This window comes from Netta rufina, assembly GCF_964035555.1.
Source record: "Netta rufina genome assembly, chromosome: Z".
NCBI classification, from domain to species: domain Eukaryota; kingdom Metazoa; phylum Chordata; class Aves; order Anseriformes; family Anatidae; genus Netta; species Netta rufina.
In genome coordinates this window covers 14,348,130-14,369,308 of record NC_140126.1, presented here as the reverse complement: position 1 = coordinate 14,369,308, position 21,179 = coordinate 14,348,130, and the positions used below count along the sequence as shown (strand labels likewise).

Sequence of the window (21,179 nt, the reverse complement as noted above, 5' to 3'; positions counted from 1 at the left end):
GGGCATTTGGACTAGACTAAGAATCTGGAGTCCATGGAGGTCTCTCCGTGTAAGACAACATAAAATAGCAGCTTTGCTTTAATGATGACACTATTGACACTGCCATTTGTTGCATCTCTCATAGGGAAGTACCCTGGAGCTTTCCTATGTAGCAGCAACTTTGAAATATCATGTGATCTGAAATATTATTATTTGAAAGTTAATAGAAAGCGTTACTTGACTCCCAGAGCACTTGTTTCATTTTCAACAAGTTTCATTCATTGCATGTTTGTCCCTAGTGTCAGACACTTAATCACAAAATCACAGAATATCCTGAGCTTGAAGGAGACCCACAAGGATCATCAAGTCCCACTCCTGGCTCTGCACAGGACCACCCAAAAACCAGGCCATGTGCCTGAGAGTGTTGTCCAAATGCTTCTTGATCTCCAGCAGCTTGGTGCTGTGACCACTGCCTTGGGGAGCCTGTCCCAGTGCCCGACCCCCCTCTGGGTGCAGAACCTTTCCCTAACCCCCAGCCTGACCCTCCCCTGTCCCAGCTCCAGGCCGTTCCCTCGGGTCCTGTCGCTGTCCCCAGAGAGCAGAGCTCAGTGCCTGCCCCTCCGCTCCCCTTGTGAAGGAGCTGCAGGCCGCCATGAGGCCTCCCCTCAGCCTGCTCTGCTCTCGGCTGAACAAAGGGACCTCAGCTGCTCCTCATACATCTTGCCATGTAGACCCTTTGCCACGTTTGTAGCCCTCCTTTGGATACTCTGTAATAATATAATACCCTTTTTATATTGTAGTGCCATAAACTGCGCACAGTGCTGGAGGTGAGGCAGCAGCAGCACAAAGCAGAGTGGGACAATCCCTTCCCTCGACCGGCTAGCCGTGCTGTGCCCGATGCACCCTAGGGTGTGACTGGCTCTCCTGGCTGCCAGGGTTGTGTTCAACTTGCTGTCAGCCTAGACCCCATTCCATAGAGCTGCTCTCCAGCCTCTCAACCCCCAGTCTGTACATATAGCCAGGCTTGCCTCTTCCCAGGTACAGTATCTGGCATGTACTCTTGTTAAATTTCATATTGTTGGTGATTGCCCAGCCCTCTAATTGGTTAAGATCCCTCCGCAAGGCCTCTCTATCCCCAGTAGAGTCAACACCTCCTCCCCATTCAGTGACATAAACTTAGAGCACTTTCAAGTCCTAACTTCACTGAGGAGATAACCATGAAACAAACCTCATTCACGGTATCTTCTCTTTTCAAACTCCCATGACAAGAAATATCATTTCATCACTCATATCTCCCCTTAATCTTGACAACACTTATTTAACCTTCAAATTAAATGAACATAAAATCTAAATCACTTAGGTGACTACTCTGTTTCAACCTTTTATTCTGTCCCCAACAATAAAGTAACTCATACAAAATTCCCAATTAATACTTGCCTCTGCCCACGTACACCATGGACCTTTAGGTGGCTTTTTGTGACAGACCGAATTGCAAAAGTATAAAATACACTTTTTACTGTTCCATTCTCATACGATTCTCCTTTCTTTGACCTCTGGAACAGGAATGTTTTCTTCCTTTCTCTTTCTAAGCAATATGGCTTCATGTTACAACATCATGCCTTTCTTGACTGCTTATGCTTTTTTTTTTTTTTCCCCCATGTTGGTATCTTCGAGTCCTATTTTCTACCATTCTATGACAAACCAAGCTCTGTTTTAAAATTACCATAAACAAAATATTTTAAATAAATAGACCTTTAATTCTAATGTAATTTAATTCTAATGTTCAGAAACTCTGTAGAAAGTTTTAGATATAGCAACAATACACCCTGCTACCTTCCAGGCTTATTCATCTCCTATTCAAAATACAGATCAAACTTCCTTCAAACTTAACTATCTAATAAACAGTGTGATGAGATTCCAAGCTGGCCAGATCCATTGTGAATCTGCCCAAGCATTTTTCTTACAGTGAGATACTGAAGAAGAAAACAAGCTTTTAAATGCAAAAGCCTGGTTTCATAGAATCGCAAAATGTTTGGAAGGGACCTTAAAGATCATCTAATTCCAATCCCCCTGCCACGGGCAGGGACAACTCCCACTAAACCAGGTTGCTCAAAGCCCCATCCAAGCTGGCCTTCGGGATGGGGCATCCACAACTTCTCTGGGCAACCTCCTCTACTCTCTTAGTAAAAACAAAAAATAATCTTCTTTATATCTAATCTAAATATCCTATCCTTTCACCTAAAGTCACCATTCTTTGTCCTGTCACGCCACTCCCTGGCAAAGAGTCCCTTCCCAGCTTTGCTGTAGGGCCCTTTTAGGTACTGGAAGGCCGCTGTAAGGTCTCCCCAGAGCCTTCTCTTCTCCAGGCTGAAAAAAAAATATACAACTTGCTCAACTTGTCGTTGTAGGAGAGCTGCTCCAGCCCTCAGACCATTCTCATGGCCTCCCTCAGGACTCAATCCAACAGCTCCATGTCCTTGTGCTGGGGAACCAGAGCTGAACACAGGACTCCAGGTGGGGTATCATGAGAGCAGAGCAGAGGGGGAGAATCACCACCCACCCCGCTGCCCATGCTTCTTTTGATGCAGCCCGGGATACGGTTGGCTTTCTGGGCTGCAAGCACACATTGCCAGGTTATATCAAGCTTCTCATCAACCAACACCCCCAGGTCCTTCTGTCGTGGTTCCGCTCGAGTGGGCAGCCGAGCTCCACCACAGCCGCTCTCTCACTCCCCCTCCTCAAAGAGGAATGGGGAGAAAATATGTGAAAAGGGCTCAAGGATTGAGATAAGGACGAGAAAATCATGCAATAATTATTGTAACGGGCAAAACAGACTCGGCATAAGGAGATAGTAAGATTTATTGCCTACAACTAACAAGCGAGAGAAGTGAGAAAACAAAGGAAAAAAAACAAAAGCACCTTCCCCCCATCCACCCTTTTCCACCTCCTCCCCCCGAGCGGCGCAGGGGAACGGGGGAATGGGGGTTATGGTCAGTCTACAGCACTTCTTCTCTGCCGCTCCTTCTCGGTCACTCTCGTCCCCTGTGCTGTGGGGTCCCACCCACGGGATGCAGTCCTTGATGAACTGATCCGGCGTGGGCTTCCCACAGGCAGCAGCTCTTCCAGAACTGCTCCAGATATGGGTCCGTACCACGGGGTCCATCCCTCAGGAGAAAACTGCTCCAACCTGGCTCCCCTACGGGCAGCAGCTCCTGCCAGATCACCTGCTCCTGCGTGGGCTCCTCTCCACGGGCTACAGGTCCGGCCCAGAATCTGCTCCGGCAGGGGTCTTCCACAGGCGGCAGCCTCCATCGGTGCAGGGCCACCTGCTCCACCGTGGTCTCCTCCACGGGCTGCAGCGTGGAACCCTGCTCCACCGTGGTACTCCATGGGCTGCAGGGGGACATCCTGCTTCACCATGGTCCTCACCACAGGCCGCAGGGGACTTCTGCTCCGGCGCCTGGAGCACCTCTCCCCCTCCTTCTACACTGACCTTGGCGCAAGGCTGTTCCTCACTCCTCTCACTCTCCCGGCTGCTGTGTGGCGCAGCGTTTTTTCCCTGTCTTAAATATGCTCTCACAGAGGCGAAAAACAACATCGCTTATTGGCTCGGATCTGGAAAACAATGGGGCCCTTCCCAAACATGGGGCAGCTTCTAGATCTTTCTCACAGAAACCACCCCTATGGCTCCCTGCTACCAAAACCTTGCCACGTAAACCCACTACACCTTCTCCTTAGGGCTGTTCTCAATCCATTCTCCACCCAACCTGTATTGGTGGTTGGGATTGTCCTGACCCAGGACCTTGAACTTGGCCTCATTAAACTCCACGAGGTTTGCACAGGCCCACCTCTTAAGCTTGCCCGGGTCCCTCTGGACCCTTCCCTCCCTTCCCTCCAGCATGTATACAGACAGCACCACAAAGCTTTGTGTCATTGGCAAATTCGCTGAGGGTGCACTCAATACCACTGTCCATGTCCCCAACAAAGATGCTAAACAGCACTGGTCCCAATGCCAACCCCGAGAAACACCACTTGTTACTAATCTTGTTCCTGAACACTGAGCTGTTGACCGCGACTCTTTGAGTGTTACCATCCAGCCAATTCCTTACTCACTATTGTCCATCTGTCAAATCCATGTCTCTACAATTTAGAGCCAAGTATATCACGTAGGACAGCGTCAAATACTTTGCACAAATCCTTATAGATTATGTCAGATGCTCTCCCCCCATCCACCAATGCTGAAACACCATCACAGAAAGCCACCAGATTTGTCAGGCATGACCTGCCTTTAGTGAAGCCATGTTGCCTGTCACCAATCACCTCCTTATTTTCCACGTACTTTAGGAGAATTTCTGTGAGGATGTGACCCATGACCTTGCCACAAACAGAGGTGTGACTGACTTTTAATAGAATTAGTCTTCTAAAACAAAAGATACAAAAAAACCCTCAAAATCACTTAGAAGTAAAATTAATATTTTATAAAAAAAGTCACTCATGTCCTCTATAATCTTCCTGGTACTTTCTCACATACCCATTATGCAGCTAATCAACTCTGCAGCTTCTTGGATTGTAGCAAACCAAGGTCTCCTAGCCTCTAGTTTTATTTCTGCCATTAAAGAGGACTGGCTACAGCTGGTTAAGATGCCTCTAGGGATGCATCTAAGATCCCTTCGCCCCAAGGATACTTTCTCTCTTAAATCTCCTAGCCATTGTCTTAATGGAAGATACCTTTTGTGTTCTTTACACATTAGTCTGTCACACAAACGACGTATATTTGTCTTTCCACAAACATGACTAACTTTGAATGAACCTATAGCAAGTTCTTTTGCTCCAAAAAAACACAAAAACAAGAACAATTCAAAATGTCATTTGGTTTACAATTACAAAGGTGGTATTTTCTCCCTTCCCACCCCCAGAGTATTGTGTTGGGCATTTAAATTCCTTAAACTTGATCTATATGATCCTGCATAATCATTTCCAAAATTATCATTATGTAATCCTATCATTTATTATCATTTTATTATATTACTTTCTGCTTTTCCCTTAAAAAATAACTATTTATAATACTTTTTTAAAGCATGAGTTTAATCATGGCCCAGCACAGCATGAGCTCAGCTTTAAGATCTGCTATAAAACAATACATGTTAATGACATTTCTGGGTTTTGGTGTTAGGAATTAAAAAAAAAAAAAGCTAAGGTCACTTTTTCTTTCATAATGCACTGTTCTTGAGAATGGCGTTACAGGCTGGAACATTACATCCAGACTGGGCTAAGGCTACAGTTGTTTTATTGTTTTAGAGTCCCATAGTAAATTCAAAGTTATACTCAACAGAAAGAGTAGAAACATAGAAACTTGACAAAGAGTACACTAAATAGTCTTTTTGTTAAATACTTGTAAAAAGACTCACACACTAGCTCAGTAACAGTGAATGAATTAATGATGAATACTAGAGAAAATGTGAATTTGCAGAATTCAAAAAATTATATAAGTTTCACTTATTTTGGAAAAACAAATTCTGTGATCAACTAACCACATGCATGTCTTCTGTGAGAAGACATTACTCCCCACCTACAGTCAGTGAAGTCACAAATACATTCTGCATCTCAGCTACACAAATGGAGAGGTCCATTACAAAGCCATTTGAAGTTCTTTAGTCTTCACCACAATATATGTCAGGTATTAGTCTCCCAACCATCTTATCCTGCCATAGAATAAGGACATAGCAGAGCTCCTTGCTTTCAGGGACATGTCTTCTCCCTTCTGACAATTAAGAGGTCACTGCTCTGTTGATGGCATTAATTAACCAGTTCTGATGAAGTGAAGAAACCAAACAGTCAAAAACTGAAGTCTTCCGTGATATTCGGATGAAGACAACTAAGGCGTCTGGCTTAAACATTTATCTCGGTAACTTTGGATATCTATAGTTAACTTGTAAAAATCACCAAATTTGAAGTTCTCAAATATCTGCCAATGTTTAACACTTACATGCTTTTGTTTATTTAACCACATATGCAGCAAAATACATTGAAGTCTTGCAGAAGAGAACACCAGGAAGTGTCACAAGGAAGTCCCACAAGCCTAGCAAAAGATGACAAGCAGCCATATTCTCAATGCATGAATCTGCTTTCCACAAAAAGCACCACTGCCACTAGCGTGTTATATATGACACCCAGATGCAAAAACTTATATTTACCTGTACTAATCTAGTAGTTAAGATTGAATTAGTTGCAGGAAAAAAAGGCTCCTTAACCTCTTCATGCAACACAACTGACTGTTTGATCTATTAGCACCCCCTTTTGGTCAACTGTTGGAGATATATTAAAGAAAACCAGATATCATGGCACATGTAACCAGATCACAACAGAGATGAAACAACGTCCTAGAGAAAACTTCATGCACCTCATAAAAAAATGCAGGCACTCATTAAGAAGTAAGTCTAAATGGAGTTTTAAGTATTCTGATAATGAATGACCAGAGCACCAGAAGATGTGTGTATGTAGAAGCAGAACTGAATCCCTTGATGCACAAATGAGATAACCATTCTTAGAAAAGCAAATTTTTTTTACATATATTAAGGCATTTATGAAGAATAAAAGCTTCACAGCATATAGCCACCCTGAAATTCTCAACAAGAACATGGAAAAACGGTCAGCTCAGAACTTTTCACAACATCTAACCTAGTCACACACTACAATTAAGTAGACTAAAAACAAATTAGCATAATGTTCGTTCATGTAAAATGCAGACATTAATGACTGCCTGTTACATCATGTCAGATACAGTACAGATCATGGTATTCAGGCCCAATATACTGCATTTTTATACAGATAGCTTGTAAAGTTGAACTTGTGAGAGACAAACTTAAGTACAGCAGGATAATGCTTCCTCGGTAGTAAATTTATTACAGTTATACTGTAACTAAAGTGAAAATGCCTTATCAGAGTCACTGATATTTTTTTTTCCAGGATACTTTTATTATTTTTATAACATCCCAACATAAACAAAATATGGGATAGTTTATAATGCCAAACAGTACATGTGGAGACCATGAAGTTCTATTTTGCAGTATGAACCCACATGAATAACTTTGGGATTTGGAAGAGAAGCAAGTTCTCCATTTATAACTTTTCAGACAATAATGGCATATCGTAATTTTTACTTAGCCTGCAAAATGATATTGAATTAGAAACACTGTAAGTTTTATTTCTGAATGAATGAAAGGAATACTGACTTACTTAATCTAAAGTAATGAAATTTCTATATTGTGTTCCAAAAAAAAAAAAAAGGCCGAAATTGAAATAGGAATATATAAATACTGCATAAGAACATAAACATAGAAGGTCATATGAAAAAACATGTATTTCTGGAAGTGGGTTTGGAAATTAGGGCAGGAACTGATTGCGCTTTATTGTTAGAAAAATCTGTTTGTGAAAAGAAGCACTGGGCATCTAATTGTACAAGGAAATAACTTCTAGCATTCTAGTTGTGGTTTGTAACTTAATGTGTATTACCAAAGCAAAACGTTAAGTTTGGTTTGCTTTTGGAAATTGAAATAATATAATACTTCTAAGCACTAAATATTTTATTAAGAAGGAAACAGACAGATCTTAGTTCTTCGGGATTCTTCTTTAATTTCCCCATGGATAAAGAAATGCTACTGACTGCCATGGCACCAGTCGAATCACAGCACTATGCAATCACAGCTCCAGTTCCCAACACTGCCCTAGGACCAGAGCATTACAGCCACTTGTGGCAACCCAGTGAAGTCCCCAGGACAAACGCCAGCTCTGTGAGCTGCCACCAGCAAGAACACAGCGAAGAGCAGTGCAGCCCTTCCTGTGGCTCAGCAAAAGCCTGGCAGAAAACACACACAGGCTCAAACTATTCCTGCAGTTACACAAGTGTCTCTACCATGCTCCTGAGCACTGCCAAACAGCAGCATGCATGGCACAAGCATTTACACATTGAAAACTGCTTGATCTGAGGAATATTTGGGGCAAAAATCCACACTAGTTCCAGTTCATGTCAGTACCCAGGCAAACAAGGGCTCCAAGTCCTGAAACAGTTCTGAGCCAGCCCCAGGCTGATACCAGACTCTTTTCTTAAACCTCTAGGATGTAAACTCCGTCTTTGTTTGCAAATAAACTTCAGAACAAAGTCATGCAAGTGCTTCTAGTTCCCTATATGCACGTAATTCAAAGTATCCTAGTCAACAGTGGTGAAAAGACTGGAAACACTTTTGACAGAGGAGATTTACATGCTAAGAATGACCCAAAAATATTTAAGTGTTTTTGTAGCAGAAATCACAAAACTCACTAGGAAAGAAAGGAGATTTTGGCTAATACTTTTTCAGAAATAGAATATATCATTTATAAGATGTCCATTTGCTGTCAGGTGGCAGAGGAGCTCTAAACTGTACAGCTGCTGATCAGCAATTCCATTACATGCTAGTCTAAAGAATAAGACCTAATCTTGGAAATTTCATTGCAGATCACAATTTGAAAATCACAGCTTGCTGAGGACCAGTAAACCTTCTGTAGGCAAGTCCTCTGAAAGGCAAGTAATACTAGAAATGCTGCACAGCCTATTATCAACTATCAACTGAATTTTACGTTATCTAGTTAGAAAACCTAATAAAGTTAAGAAGGAAGAGGGAAAAAATTCTGTTGGGAGTAAACACAAAATACACAGGTGACATATTTGCTTTGTTTGTGCTTACTAAATGTCAAATTTCTCCCCACACATACACATTCAGGCATTCACATAACTGGACAGTAACTAAAAACTGTGCTCTCTTTATAGCAAGAACAACAAAAGTCAAAGGGTTTAATTCCAAAACTGTGAGGAATGAAACTAATGTTCCACAGCCCACCTCTGTGTTAGGGAAGCCTAAGCATTTCGAACAAGAGCCTTTGAATTATGTAAAACTAAACAAAAAATGCAAACATGCAAGAATCTTTACTCAAAATGTTTTATGGCATAGTGTGGTCTTGTATTTTGTCCTCTTGAGATTGCCTTCCTATTTGACTGAGCATACAGGTTTATGTAATAGATATTCTAACAATCTTACGCTAATCTCAATCTATAAAATATAGCATACAAATTAAGGCAAATTCTTTCTTATCTTAATGTCACCAAACATTTAAACTGTAAACTATTGAAATGTAGTAAAAAAGAGAACCAATCCCTTGAAGCGCTAATGCAAAACTACAGTTTGTAACAGTTCACAAAAGTCAATGAATCTATGTGGCTAGTATGCCTAAGCTGTTGGGCAGCTATTAAAAAAAAAAAATGTATTCCAGAGCTTTTTATTCATTTTTGTTTGTAGTACTTCATAAACATCACAGCCAAACGGCTCACAAATGGAACATGACATACAGAAGGTCACTTCTGGAACTATATGCTCTCAGCAGTTGTTCTAGATGGCAATGGGATAATCTAGTTAACATTGTGGATAATTTTATTTCACCCCTGCTTTGTCCAATTTACCTCATCTCAGCCACCTTACTCTTCCATTTCCTTCCTGAGGTCAAATTATTGTCCTCAATTCCTCCTCGAACTGTCACCATTCCACAATTACCATCTGCTTTTGCTACTTTCCACAATACCACACAGTTTAATTAACCACAGCCCATTTTTTCTTCTTCTGCCTGTACAAATTATTCCTCCATTGAAATAATTCCAACTCATCTATTCCACACACCTCTGAGTGGAAAAAACAAGTTATTTGTTATTGTCAGCTCTTGGGAGACCTCCCCCATGGTGTGGGGGATGTGAACTGGGTGATCTTCATGTCGCTTCCAACCCAAACTACTCTGATTCTATGATGATACTTCAGTAACTCTTTGCCTACTGAGTTATATGCAGAGAAGAAAACCAATGGTGCCATCTAATACTGCAGAATAATTATGATTTGAGTTTTCACATCAGCTTGTTCTCTAACATTAACAGCATGAAGACCAAGGCTGCCAGACCATGTGTCAGGGCCCTGAGGACACTAACAGGCCATAATAACTCAGATCAGTTTCACTCGCAGCCTCTGTGAACACCAGAAGCTCCATTTAAGCTCAGCTCTGGGTCTTTGTTCCCTACCCAAGTGACATGACTAGCTCTACCGATCCTTACTTAGCGTTTTGTCTCAATCCCTCAATCCCCAAACCTGCAGCATGGCTCCAACCATGTTTCTACTCTGTTGCCTGGATGGACTTGAGACAAACATTGTAGCTTGTCTTCAAACTGGTCTCTTGTCTCCTTTTGCTCCTGACTGGACACTCTGGATGGACGCTGGACCTTGCTTTTATCACTTAGCTGTGTCTGGAACTGTTGACAGACTTTATCAACTGCACCTAGCTCTGCTCATGCTGAGATGCTCTAGGACTGTGTCCTGGTCAGTGAAGGCCCTGTTGTTGGTGAGATAACCTTTGCTTTCCAACTTGCCTTCCCTTCAGGCAAGAAGGGAAGACTCTGCCAGACTTTGCAGCTTCCTGCTACTCATTAATTTCTATTAAACTCAGATTCATCAACTGCGTGTAATATATTTGCATGTGTTTTTCAGCCTCATTACTTTGCAGTCAAACCAAAGGGCTTAATTTTTATCTAGTTTCTCTGTAATGACCGATTTTATATCTTACCACTTTCTCGTAAGGTACTAACCACACATTTTTTTCCTGTGTGGGAACCAGTGTGATTAATTAGCTTCTACAAAACCCATCCATCCATAGGTTAAAACAAATGGTTGGCTGCAACCTACGTGGCCTATGTAAGTGTCTCCAAATTAAGTTTTACAGAAGTTATCACATCAGAACTTCAAATGCTATTCTACACTTAAGTGCAAGTAGTGATTACATAGCTCTAGTTCATAAACAGAAGTATTTCCTTCTACAGCATATCATACAAACATTTGCAGTCCTCAGACAATTACTGATGAGGGATAAACTATGCTGTGGTACGAGGGTTATGTGAAACTGTCAAGTTTCTTAAATTAAGTCTGCTTTAAAAGAATGGATGACTACACTGTTGTTCCAGAATTATCTTACTGCGTTTTCTTTCCATTTAAAGCTATTACAATCTTACAATCAATTTTTGAGAATTCACCTTTGAGATAAAAATAATAATTGGCTACCATACTTGTGTGTTTCCTTGTACTCTTATTTATACATTGACTCTTTTCTCCTCCACTGGTACTGTTCCTTCCTTTTGCTAGTCTCTTTTCATAGTCCTACTATATGAGTAGCTATTAGCTCCCTGAAAGGAGACTACTAGCCTTGCTATTACTCACTCTGTTCTTAAATGGAATAAACCCTTAGGGCAAAACTGGTGCTTCAAATGCAAACCTTATTCTTGAATTGCAGTTCAGACAACAAAATTCAGATTATTTGTCTCTTTCTCTGGTAGGTACAATCAACATTGACGTATGACAAAACATCACTGCTGCAGAATTCCCCTTGATAACTTATGCAGCACATACAAATATGCCTTGAATACATGACAGAACAGTCAAAACTACTGCATGAAGAGCTGTTTCTTTCCTTAATTTAAAACACAGTATTTCTAACCAAAGGTAGTAAGACACTTGTTTATTGTTGGGTCTTTAAATAGCTACAAAATACACCTCTAGTTTTGTAAAGAAAAAATGGTACTTCTGAAGATTACTGAATTCAGATACAATATTCATAAAAATCTCTAACTAAAACTACTGAAATACACAGAAAAAATGAAAAATTAAATAGTTATTCTATATCTCAAGAATTTCTTTTGCACTTTATGGCATCACTAACATTAGCAGGACATTACCTCATTAGATTTATAGCAAATGACAATATCAGAATAATTATATTTGTACTGTACACATTCAAAAAAGATCAGACTTCAAATATTTTATATAAAATACATCAAATATGATTTTTCAATATAAGTAGAAGCTGTTAATGAGATCTTTCATGTTAACACTGCAAGAATAAACAGCTGCAAGAAATGTTTGCCCACACACATTCTGGAACTGCCTACAGTCTGTCTAGTCAAGTCAGAAGTTAATTTACTTCCTCAACATCAGTCACGGGTCAAGGGAAGATTAAGTCATACACAGATTACTGCTGCTTAAAAGTGGCTTGTTAATAAAACAGTACCAAAACATACTTTTATACTGGGCAGTAGGGAGCAACTGCACTTAAAAATTCAGACAAAAGTGTGTGATTCATTTCTTAGGACTCGTGCATTATAAAGAAGGCAACGGTAAATTTTCAGCTTGCCTCCTGCTAGCTTAACAGTATTTTTATTAGAAACAATAATGCACATAATCTTAAAACAGCTTCGGTGTATACTTCGTGACATACTCAGAATCCAATTCTTACAAAAATTTTAAAAAGCTTATCAAAACCCACTGTATTGTTGTGAGAATGAAAACGTACATGGATGAAACTATACAAATAACCTCTGGTGGATTATAAAATTTTCTGAAACTGTTAGTATAAAATAATTTTTTTTTAAACTTGTTCTAATTTTTTTTAAATCCTATTTATAATAGGTTTTATCTTCCCTGCTTAGCATTTCAATACAAATAACTTTTCTCTTACGACGGCCAATTTTTTATACAACAGCCAATTTGCTCAATAGCATAAAAATCAATAGCTGTTGCAGGAGTTAGAATATCTTTCAATTCCAGATTTTCTTTGGATACTATGAGTTTAATTTCTTATAGTAACAAAAAAAAATGCAGACAGAGTTTGCTTTTAAATACTCAAAAATGCGCAAGTTTTCTGCATTGCTAAGATAAAATGTAACTACGAATGAGACTACCTGTTACTCCCAGACAGAAATGAATACTGATTTTGCTTTTGTATTCCCAGAAACTTATCTTATGCCTAACACTGTTTTCAAACATGTTTAATGTCCACAGATTCCCCAGATTCTGGGTAGTGTCAGACACTACCGCAGATTGCAGATGATTAGAAATTATTACTATTCTAACTAGGCGATTTGTCACTAAGAAGGTGTCAGCAAAAGCAATACTGAAAATTGAGAACACGACCAAAAGTTTAAAATGTCAGTCATATTAACTAATTAGTGTTTCTATCCTCACCATTTGTCAACATGGGCTTAATAGGTGAAATTACCAACAGTGCCACAGAGGAGACTTAGTATACTGGTCTAACATACTGAGACCACTACATTGGTCTAACAATTCCTACTGCACTTGCTTCCTTGCAAAACAGAAATGCTACATATATAGCATGAATGCTAGATACATTATAAATAATTTGGCTGTAGCTAGTTGCAAGTGAAAGGCCAGAGTAGCATGCTATTGGGATAGATGGCAATTAAATTCTTGAGTTACTTCATTTTTGGAACTTAAGTTCTTCTGAATCTCACTTGTACATTTTGCTAGTACCTGCTTTTGTGAAGAACAGCTTTAAAGGTGATAGCTCCTACCAGTCAGAAATACGAACCCGAAACAATCATCTTCTGGGCAACCATATACAGATACTGCACTGAGTTTAGATTTACAGTGGAAAAAGATAGGTAACTGAATCATAAATATCAAACCTACTTTATGGGAACATCAAGGTTATTTTGCAACCCAAGAAGTTTTTCCCAGTCTATAGATAATGAACAGTATATATTAAACCACTACAACTAAAGCAAATTTTATTATTTTGTTCACATAGATTTGAAATGCTATCTATTGACAGCTGGCATTCAAATTCCCTTTCTTCTTGTATCCATATGGCATTTCTTCATCTATAAATTTCATGTTTGAAGTCACTGTAACATGTTGTACAAAAACACTTCTCTTAAACTTAGAGACACCAAATATTTGGTATTAGGAAATGCCACCATAAAAGCCTTTTCCATGAAAGAATTTGTTTATTTTTGTTTTTGTATTTTAAACCAAAATAGGCATCATTTTCAAACACAGTATCAAAACCTATTTTAAACTGTTTAGTCCCTAAGGAAAATATTATGTCCTTCTGTCTTAGGATATTAGTGCCAACAAACTTCACCTCTGCCCCCTTCTTTTCTTTTCTTTTTTTTTTTTTTTTTTCCTCTCATTCTCCACTCCTCTTCAAATCTTCAAAGTAGAAGGAAGACCACTAGGTGGACAGATCAGTAAACATAGGAAAAAACATATTTTAGAATGAAATAATGTTTTCTTAAAGATATGCAGTGACCCACAGTTCTAAACTCAAACGGAATTGTTGCACTGCTTTCAACTGTTTTACTGCAAAAGCAAACCCACACCTCATTTACTTGCTATCTTTCCATACAAACATACCTTAAAGGTCTTCCTTCTTTTCTCTATTAAACCTTCTCTTGCTAAAGAGGTTGTCATTCCTTCTATCTTCCTCTTTGGGGCTCTAATTCCAAAAGTGAAGGAAACAATAAAATTAAAATAAGTCATTCTAAGTTATATGCTCAACTATGAGTAGCAATTTAAGAAGTCTCATCAGGTATGCTTTGCTACCATCATCTCCTGCACTATTTACTTTTCTCCGATTACAATAGAAAAACAGTCATTTCCAGAGCAGCACTTCTCACCCTTTCCCCCTATTCTCAAACTTTGGCCCTCCCCACCTCTTTTCCCCATCTGACCCTCCTGTTTCCACATATTTCTGATGATCCTCTTTCTCACCTGGACCAACACCGAAGCTATCTAAAATTTAAGAAACATTATCGGAGTCCCGTAGAACATTAAGGATATGGACAAGAACTAGAAGAAGGCTAAATAATATGAAATGGTATTTTTCTGTTGTGTGTTTCTCTCATCTCGGACAGAATTCTTCATTTTGACAGCAACATTATAATGTTCCGAATGTTTCATTACATTTCCTGTTCCCTGTGTGGTCTTTCCAAAGCATCCTCTTTCCGTCCTAATGGAAGCAGGGAACAGTCCTTCACCCTGCTCCCCGTACTGCCAAAAGCAGGAGATTTAAAACGCTACTCTGGTTCACCAGAGCTGCTCTGGCCTTGTGCAGATACGCATGATTCTAGGTTCATGTATATCCATGAACCAGTCATGAATAACACAGTACGCTGTTTGCCTGTCAAATACTGCAGGACAGAAGCAAGTAAGGATTATCGATTTTGACATCCTACATAACGTACTGCAAAAGGACTTGAATTATCCTACTTGTCAGAAATCTCCCTGTCAAAGCATGAAAAATTGATGCAGGAAAAGGTTCTTCCTTCACGTGAAAGAGAGACCAGATGATGATTCAAGAGGCATGTGACAATAAAAAATAACCACTGATGATGCTTTCAGACACAGTGAATACTCAAGATGTAACTGCTAGACTCTCTTATCCACACAATCATTGTTTGAACAGTGTGGACAGAGTCAAAAAGAATGTATTTTAAATTAATTATACACTTAAATATATGTAACACCTACTTCTTCCAAACTGCTTCTTGAGGCTGTCTGCAAGATCAGATGAAGATTCACTGCTGCCTGGAGTCTTGTTTTTAAACTTATCTTCATTATCTGTACAAGCTGCAGTGTTTTTCATTTTTTTCTCCCCTCACTGTGTCCATTTGTCTCTCCACATCTTTCACCTTGAGTGTGCTCCAAACCTCCACGTCACTGTAATCTTATGACTAAGAAACTCCCTGGAGCTTTGTTCTGCATTTCAGTCTGCAGTTGTACTGCTGTGGTAGTGTAGTTTGATTCACCATAATTTCTCTGATATGCATTAAAAACAAAACAGAAATTAAAGTAATTAAATAAAATTGTAAAATCCAAGTTAATTATGTATTTCAAAGGTCTTTTTCTCCCATAAACAACCAAAAGAAACTTATACCACAAGGTTAAGATGTCTGTGAACTTTATCCCCTGATCTTATTTTGAAATTTTAACCATACAGTGTATGCAGATGTGGTTAGTCACTGGTATCAATTTTGGTTAAGTTAAATGCCGCAGAACTAATGTCTGTTAAAGAAAAATCAGAGTTTCTGGTTTGTCTGAACCTGACAACACCACATGTATACTATCTTGTACAGCATATGACAGTACATGGCTGGCATGCACAACAGGTGATTGAAATAATAATAATAAAAAAGAATTGCTGCCAAATGTTACTTATTCAAAGTCTGAAAAAAAGTCACACTGGCTAGCACTAATGTTAGCTAAACAGTGCTTCTATTAGCCAGGAACAGGAACAGCTTTGTGAATTATTGTGCAGCTCTCTGGTCAATGCAGAGCTATCTCTGGGAAGTCTGAAGTCTGCCTACTAAGGCGTACTTTAAGAACGTGCAACAAAAGCTAATGCTATTTTGAAGAAAATAAATAATAATTAAAAAAAGACAGCAATATGTAAAAGTTAGTTATTCTGAGGAAAAAAATAATAAATCTATTACTGATGAAAGAACAAGGTAGTAATTGAACAATTTGATAGGCTTCTTTTGCATTTAGAAGTTCTTTATTTTCCCACGAAAACGGCTTCCTGTCTCATTCTGTTCTGAGCAAACCCTCTTGCTAATGTAAATGCCAACTCAAGAATAAGATTTAAATGGATTTAAATCCAAGTTGCCGGATTCTCCTCAGCATACATCATGAACTGAGTAACTGACTTCCTACTACACAGATGTCCTTATCTCTTCACTCTCATAACCTCAGGTGTCCATGATGATAAACTAGCAAAACACTTCTGATCATCCTCAGTCTTTACAACACCATTACAAGAGGCAGGGAATACACTCTGAAGAACCATCATCTATCACTGAAAAGTGACAAGAAAAATCCATTATTAAATTAACGTAATTAACATATTTAACGTATGGACAGTATAGCCAGGTATTACACCTCCATACACAAAATATTCCACTTCTGCAACAGAAATGAGAATCTTTGTATCTTGACTACAATACATTGTGAAACAACGAGACTCTCAAATGCTAAGCGGCTTTGGCATGAATAGCTCCAAAGTTCACTAGAAATTGGTTTGTTGTCAAACACAGAGCACAGAATCACAGAATTGTTTGGATTGGAAGGGACCTTGAAGACCACCAAATTCCAATCCCCTGCCATGGGCAGGGACACCTCCCACTAGCCCAGGTTGCCCAAAGCTCCATCCAGCACCCTTGAGCACTTCCAGGGATGGGGCATCCACAGCTTCTCTGCACAACCTGTGCCAGGGCCTCACCACTCTCTGAGTGAAGAATGCCCTCTCAACATCTAACGTAAATATCCCCTCTTTCAGTTTAAAACCATTCCCCCTTGTCCTATCTGCTCATATAAAAAGTTTTATAAGCCCCAATAAGGTCTCCCCAGAGCCTTCTCTTCTCCAGGCTGCACAATCCCAACCTCATCAGCTTGTCTTCGAGGAGAGGCGCTCTAGCCCTTTGATCATCTTTGTGGCACTCCTTTGGACTCAGTTGAATAGGCCTGAGTCCTTCTTGTGCTACGGGCCCCACAGCTGAACACGGGACTCCAGGTGGGGAATCATGAGAGCAGAGCAGATGGGGAGAATCCCCTCCCTCGCCCTGCTGGCCATGCTCCTCTTAAGGTATTAAACAGCACCAGTCCCAGGACAGAACCCTGAGAGACACCACTCGTCACCAACCTGCACTTGGGCACAGAGCCATTGACCACCACTCTCTAGCTGCAGCCATCCAGACAATTTCTTTATCACTGACGAGCCCACCTTCAAATCCATCTCTCTTTATTCAGAGATAAAGATGTTGTGTGGGACCATGTCAAAGGCCTTGCAGAATTCCAGGTAGATGACACTGGTCGGTCTTCCCTTGTCAACGGATGCAGTCACTCCATCACAGAAGTTCAAGTGTTCTGTTCCCAGTTCAGCCTACCCACATTCTCTAATGCATGACAAAACTGCAGTCTTTCCCAAGACAGTCCCTCCTTTGTTTTCCTTCTATTGTTTTTCTTTCTATTTCTGTTCACATGAAACTTGAAGACCTGTGCTATTTAAATTATACCCTTAAATCAAATTTTGGCTGAGCTTAACTTAGAGGTCAAAATTGAAGTAATTCAGTAAGACAGACAAGCTAGGTATACCTTTCTTCCCAAAGAGGTCAAACTCTGAACACATTCAACATAATTTTAAGATCATTAAACTTGATAGATCTCACAGTATAAAAGTTTCAAAACTGATCTAAGCAAAAAGGTACTTCTACTTTGTGTAACAGCTCAAGCCACCTGTTAATAGTCATCACTAGAGAGAAGAATGATGGACTCAGTAACTGCTGCTTCAGTGATTTAAACGAGGCATACACTATTTCCTAAAGGTATCAGGAATATTGTTGTATGTGCTCCTAACTTATGACTGAACACTTACTTCCCCGTTGTGTTAGTAGTCAACACTTCAGAAACACCAAGCAACTTAGGCATGTGTATTCTGAAGTGCTTAAATATGCACTGATAAATTCAATTTTTGCATTACAGGAAGACATACATGTAGTACTTGTAAGAGTCAAATATAACTCACAGAAATCAGAATATAATGTTTTCTGACTACTGGAAAATGATTTTGGGAACTGTTTTCAAAATCAGAAAGAAACTACTATTCTGTTCCAAAAACTGGAGAACTTGTTGGAGAAACTTGTTTTGCATGAAAAACAAACAAACAAACATAACAAAAAAAAAAAAATAGAACTGCAAAACAAACCCATTGCAAATAGAACTGTTGCTTGAAGGTTTTAACTTTAATCCTACAGTGGTCAAACAATAAACCGTATCACTCCCGTAATTTCAGCAAAAAACATGAATCTGTAATTCAGTTGTTTCACAGAATCCCCGAAGGGCTGAGGCTGGCAGGGGCCTCTGGGTCCATCTGGCCCAACCCCTGCCCAAGCAGGGACACCCAGAGCAGGCAGCTCAAGGACATGTCCTGGAGTTTTTGGATATCCCCACGGAGGAGACCCCACAGCCTGTCTGGGCAGCCTGTGCCAGGGCTCCCTCACCCGCACAGCACAGAAGGGCCCGTGGTGCTCAGATGGAGCCTCCTGTGTGCAGGGTTGTGCCCACTGCCTCCCATCCCATCACTGAATACTCCTGGGTAGAGGCTGGCCCATCTCATCCTCCCTTCAGATAGTTATATAATGGTAATATCCCACCAAGCTAGACTCTCTTTTTGTGAGCAGTCCTGTTCCACACAGCACAGAGGTTGCAGTTCCTTTCTCATCCTCGCGACCTTTCACTGAACTCTCTCTGGTAGCTCCATGTCTCTCCTATACCAGGCAGCCCAGAATTTGACACAGTACTCCAGGTTTCCCAATTCCAAGGAAAATTTAATTCTCACTTGTCTAACATGCAATGATTGCAAAAATGTGTTAAATTCGACATAAGAGAGACTCATGGTACTTCTCCCTGCATCTTCTCCAAGCCACCTGAAGATTTATGATTGGGTGACGTTCCTAAGGAATGTGAAACACAAGTTCAACTTCCTCCGAGACGAGCATCTCCAATTTCTCTTTTACTGAGAAGAAATAAGGACACTAACACTCCTGTGGCAGGGAAGGAACCTGGGGCATGATTTCAGAGGTCCTGTTCCTGGAAGAAACACCAACCTGAGGGCCCATACCTCACACCTCCATGCTGCTCCCTTCCTACCCCTGCTACATCCTACTGTTTGTTTTGGAATAAATGCTTATGAGGTAGGGTGGTAAAACTTCCAAACAAACAAAACTATTTTTAGCCTGGATCAGTTGACTGACACAGTTTACAGGGTACAGGGAACAGTTGTATCGGCACCACAGAGGACCAAACAGAGGGCAGAAACAAGCAAACATGAACAGTAAGTTTCTGCATTATCACAGAGGAATTCCTAAATTTATATCTGGGTTCCAAAGTGTTTTTATGAGACTGAAGATTAATTTCCAGCACTGTAAAACAGGTGTCATTTTAAGGAATAAGCAGAAGCGACTAAAGGGACTGTCAGTATAAAATTCATAAAAAAAAAATTGTGTGGTTGTAGCCCTTTTTTTTCTCTGTCTGTATGTACAGTTCCTGGTGTGTACGTTTACATACGTATATGTAAACATACACAGATTTAAGAGCCACTGTAACTTTCTACAACCCACTTTTATATTTAAAAATTTACGTAGCACCGGAGGCCCTCAAAATCGTAGGGCAGTGGCTCGAACTACGTCTTTCTGCCTGACCAGAGGCACTCTCACAAACCCTTGTCTCGTGCGCGCACACCTTCAGCTACAGCTCGGGCCACGCACTGGACTTTCGGTAGAGGTCTCTCTACTGAAGAAAAATAATAATAACAATAATAATAATAATAACAATAACAATAATAATAACTAAACAATAACAACAATAATAATTATAAATATATTTTTAAAAATAAAAAAAATAATAAAAAGAATGCAGCAGCAGCAAAAATTATAGGGTGATTTCCAGTGTTATTTCGAGGCGAATGGGGAGGCAGTGGAAGAGCAGACACGCGCCCTCTAAAAAATTAACAGGAAATTAAGAGCCGCCGGGGGGGGGGGGGGGGAGGAAGGGGGCAGCGCCACGGTGCCCGTACGGGGGCAGGGATCCCCGGGAAGGCGGCGCCGCGAGGAGCCGAGGCGGCCGCCCGCAGGCCGGGCAGGGCCACCCCCGACCCCCCCCCCCCCCCCCGCCCCTCCTGGAGGCCCGGCGGCGGTCGTGAGGCCGAGCCGGGACGGACACACGGACGGACGGACGGACACACGGACACACGGCCCGGCCGTGCCCTCACGGCGGCCCCGGGCAGGCCGCAGGCCCCGCGGCCCCCCCCCCCGCGGGCCGCCTCCGCCTCCGCCTCCACCTCCACCTCCGCCGCCGCTGCCGGTGCCGCCGGTGCCGGGCGCTGCGTGGCGGCGGGCGGGGGGCGGGGGCGGGGCCCAGGGCGCGGTGCCGTTACCTGGCGGGCGGCAGGCGGGCCGCCGCGCGGAGCCTCGCAGCCGCTGACATTGAGAGGGACGCCGCCATGACTCTCGGCGCAGCCGCTGGGGGGACGGACGGCGGCGGCGCTGGGACAAACCTCCTCCGCCCGGACACAGGAAACGCGAGGGCGGGCGGGGAGGGAGGGAGGGGGCGGGCAGGCAGGCAGCGGGGGGGGGGGGGCGAGCGCCCTCCTCACACCGCCCTCCTGCTGTCCTCAGCGAAGGACGTGGGGCCTGAAGGGCTTCAGCAGGGCCCTGTCAGGCCTCACAGCACCCTTGGGTGCGGGGCACCCCGGGGTGGCAGAGCTCTGCTGTGTCGTCTTGCACGTCT

The 21,179-nt window shown here is 41.4% G+C and overlaps 1 protein-coding gene across 1 annotated transcript in view; it reads right to left on the bottom strand.

The window, feature by feature from the left end:
• NDUFS4 (NADH:ubiquinone oxidoreductase subunit S4) overlaps positions 1 to 20,958 on the bottom strand; it is a 48,421-nt gene extending 27,463 nt beyond the window's left edge. Inside the window, exon 1 of the mRNA XM_084304838.1 lies at positions 20,827 to 20,958. Within this exon, the coding sequence (XP_084160964.1) occupies positions 20,827 to 20,894 (68 nt within the window). The 5' untranslated portion in view covers positions 20,895 to 20,958. The remainder of the gene's footprint in view (positions 1 to 20,826) is intronic.
• Positions 20,959 to 21,179: the final 221 nt, after the last annotated feature.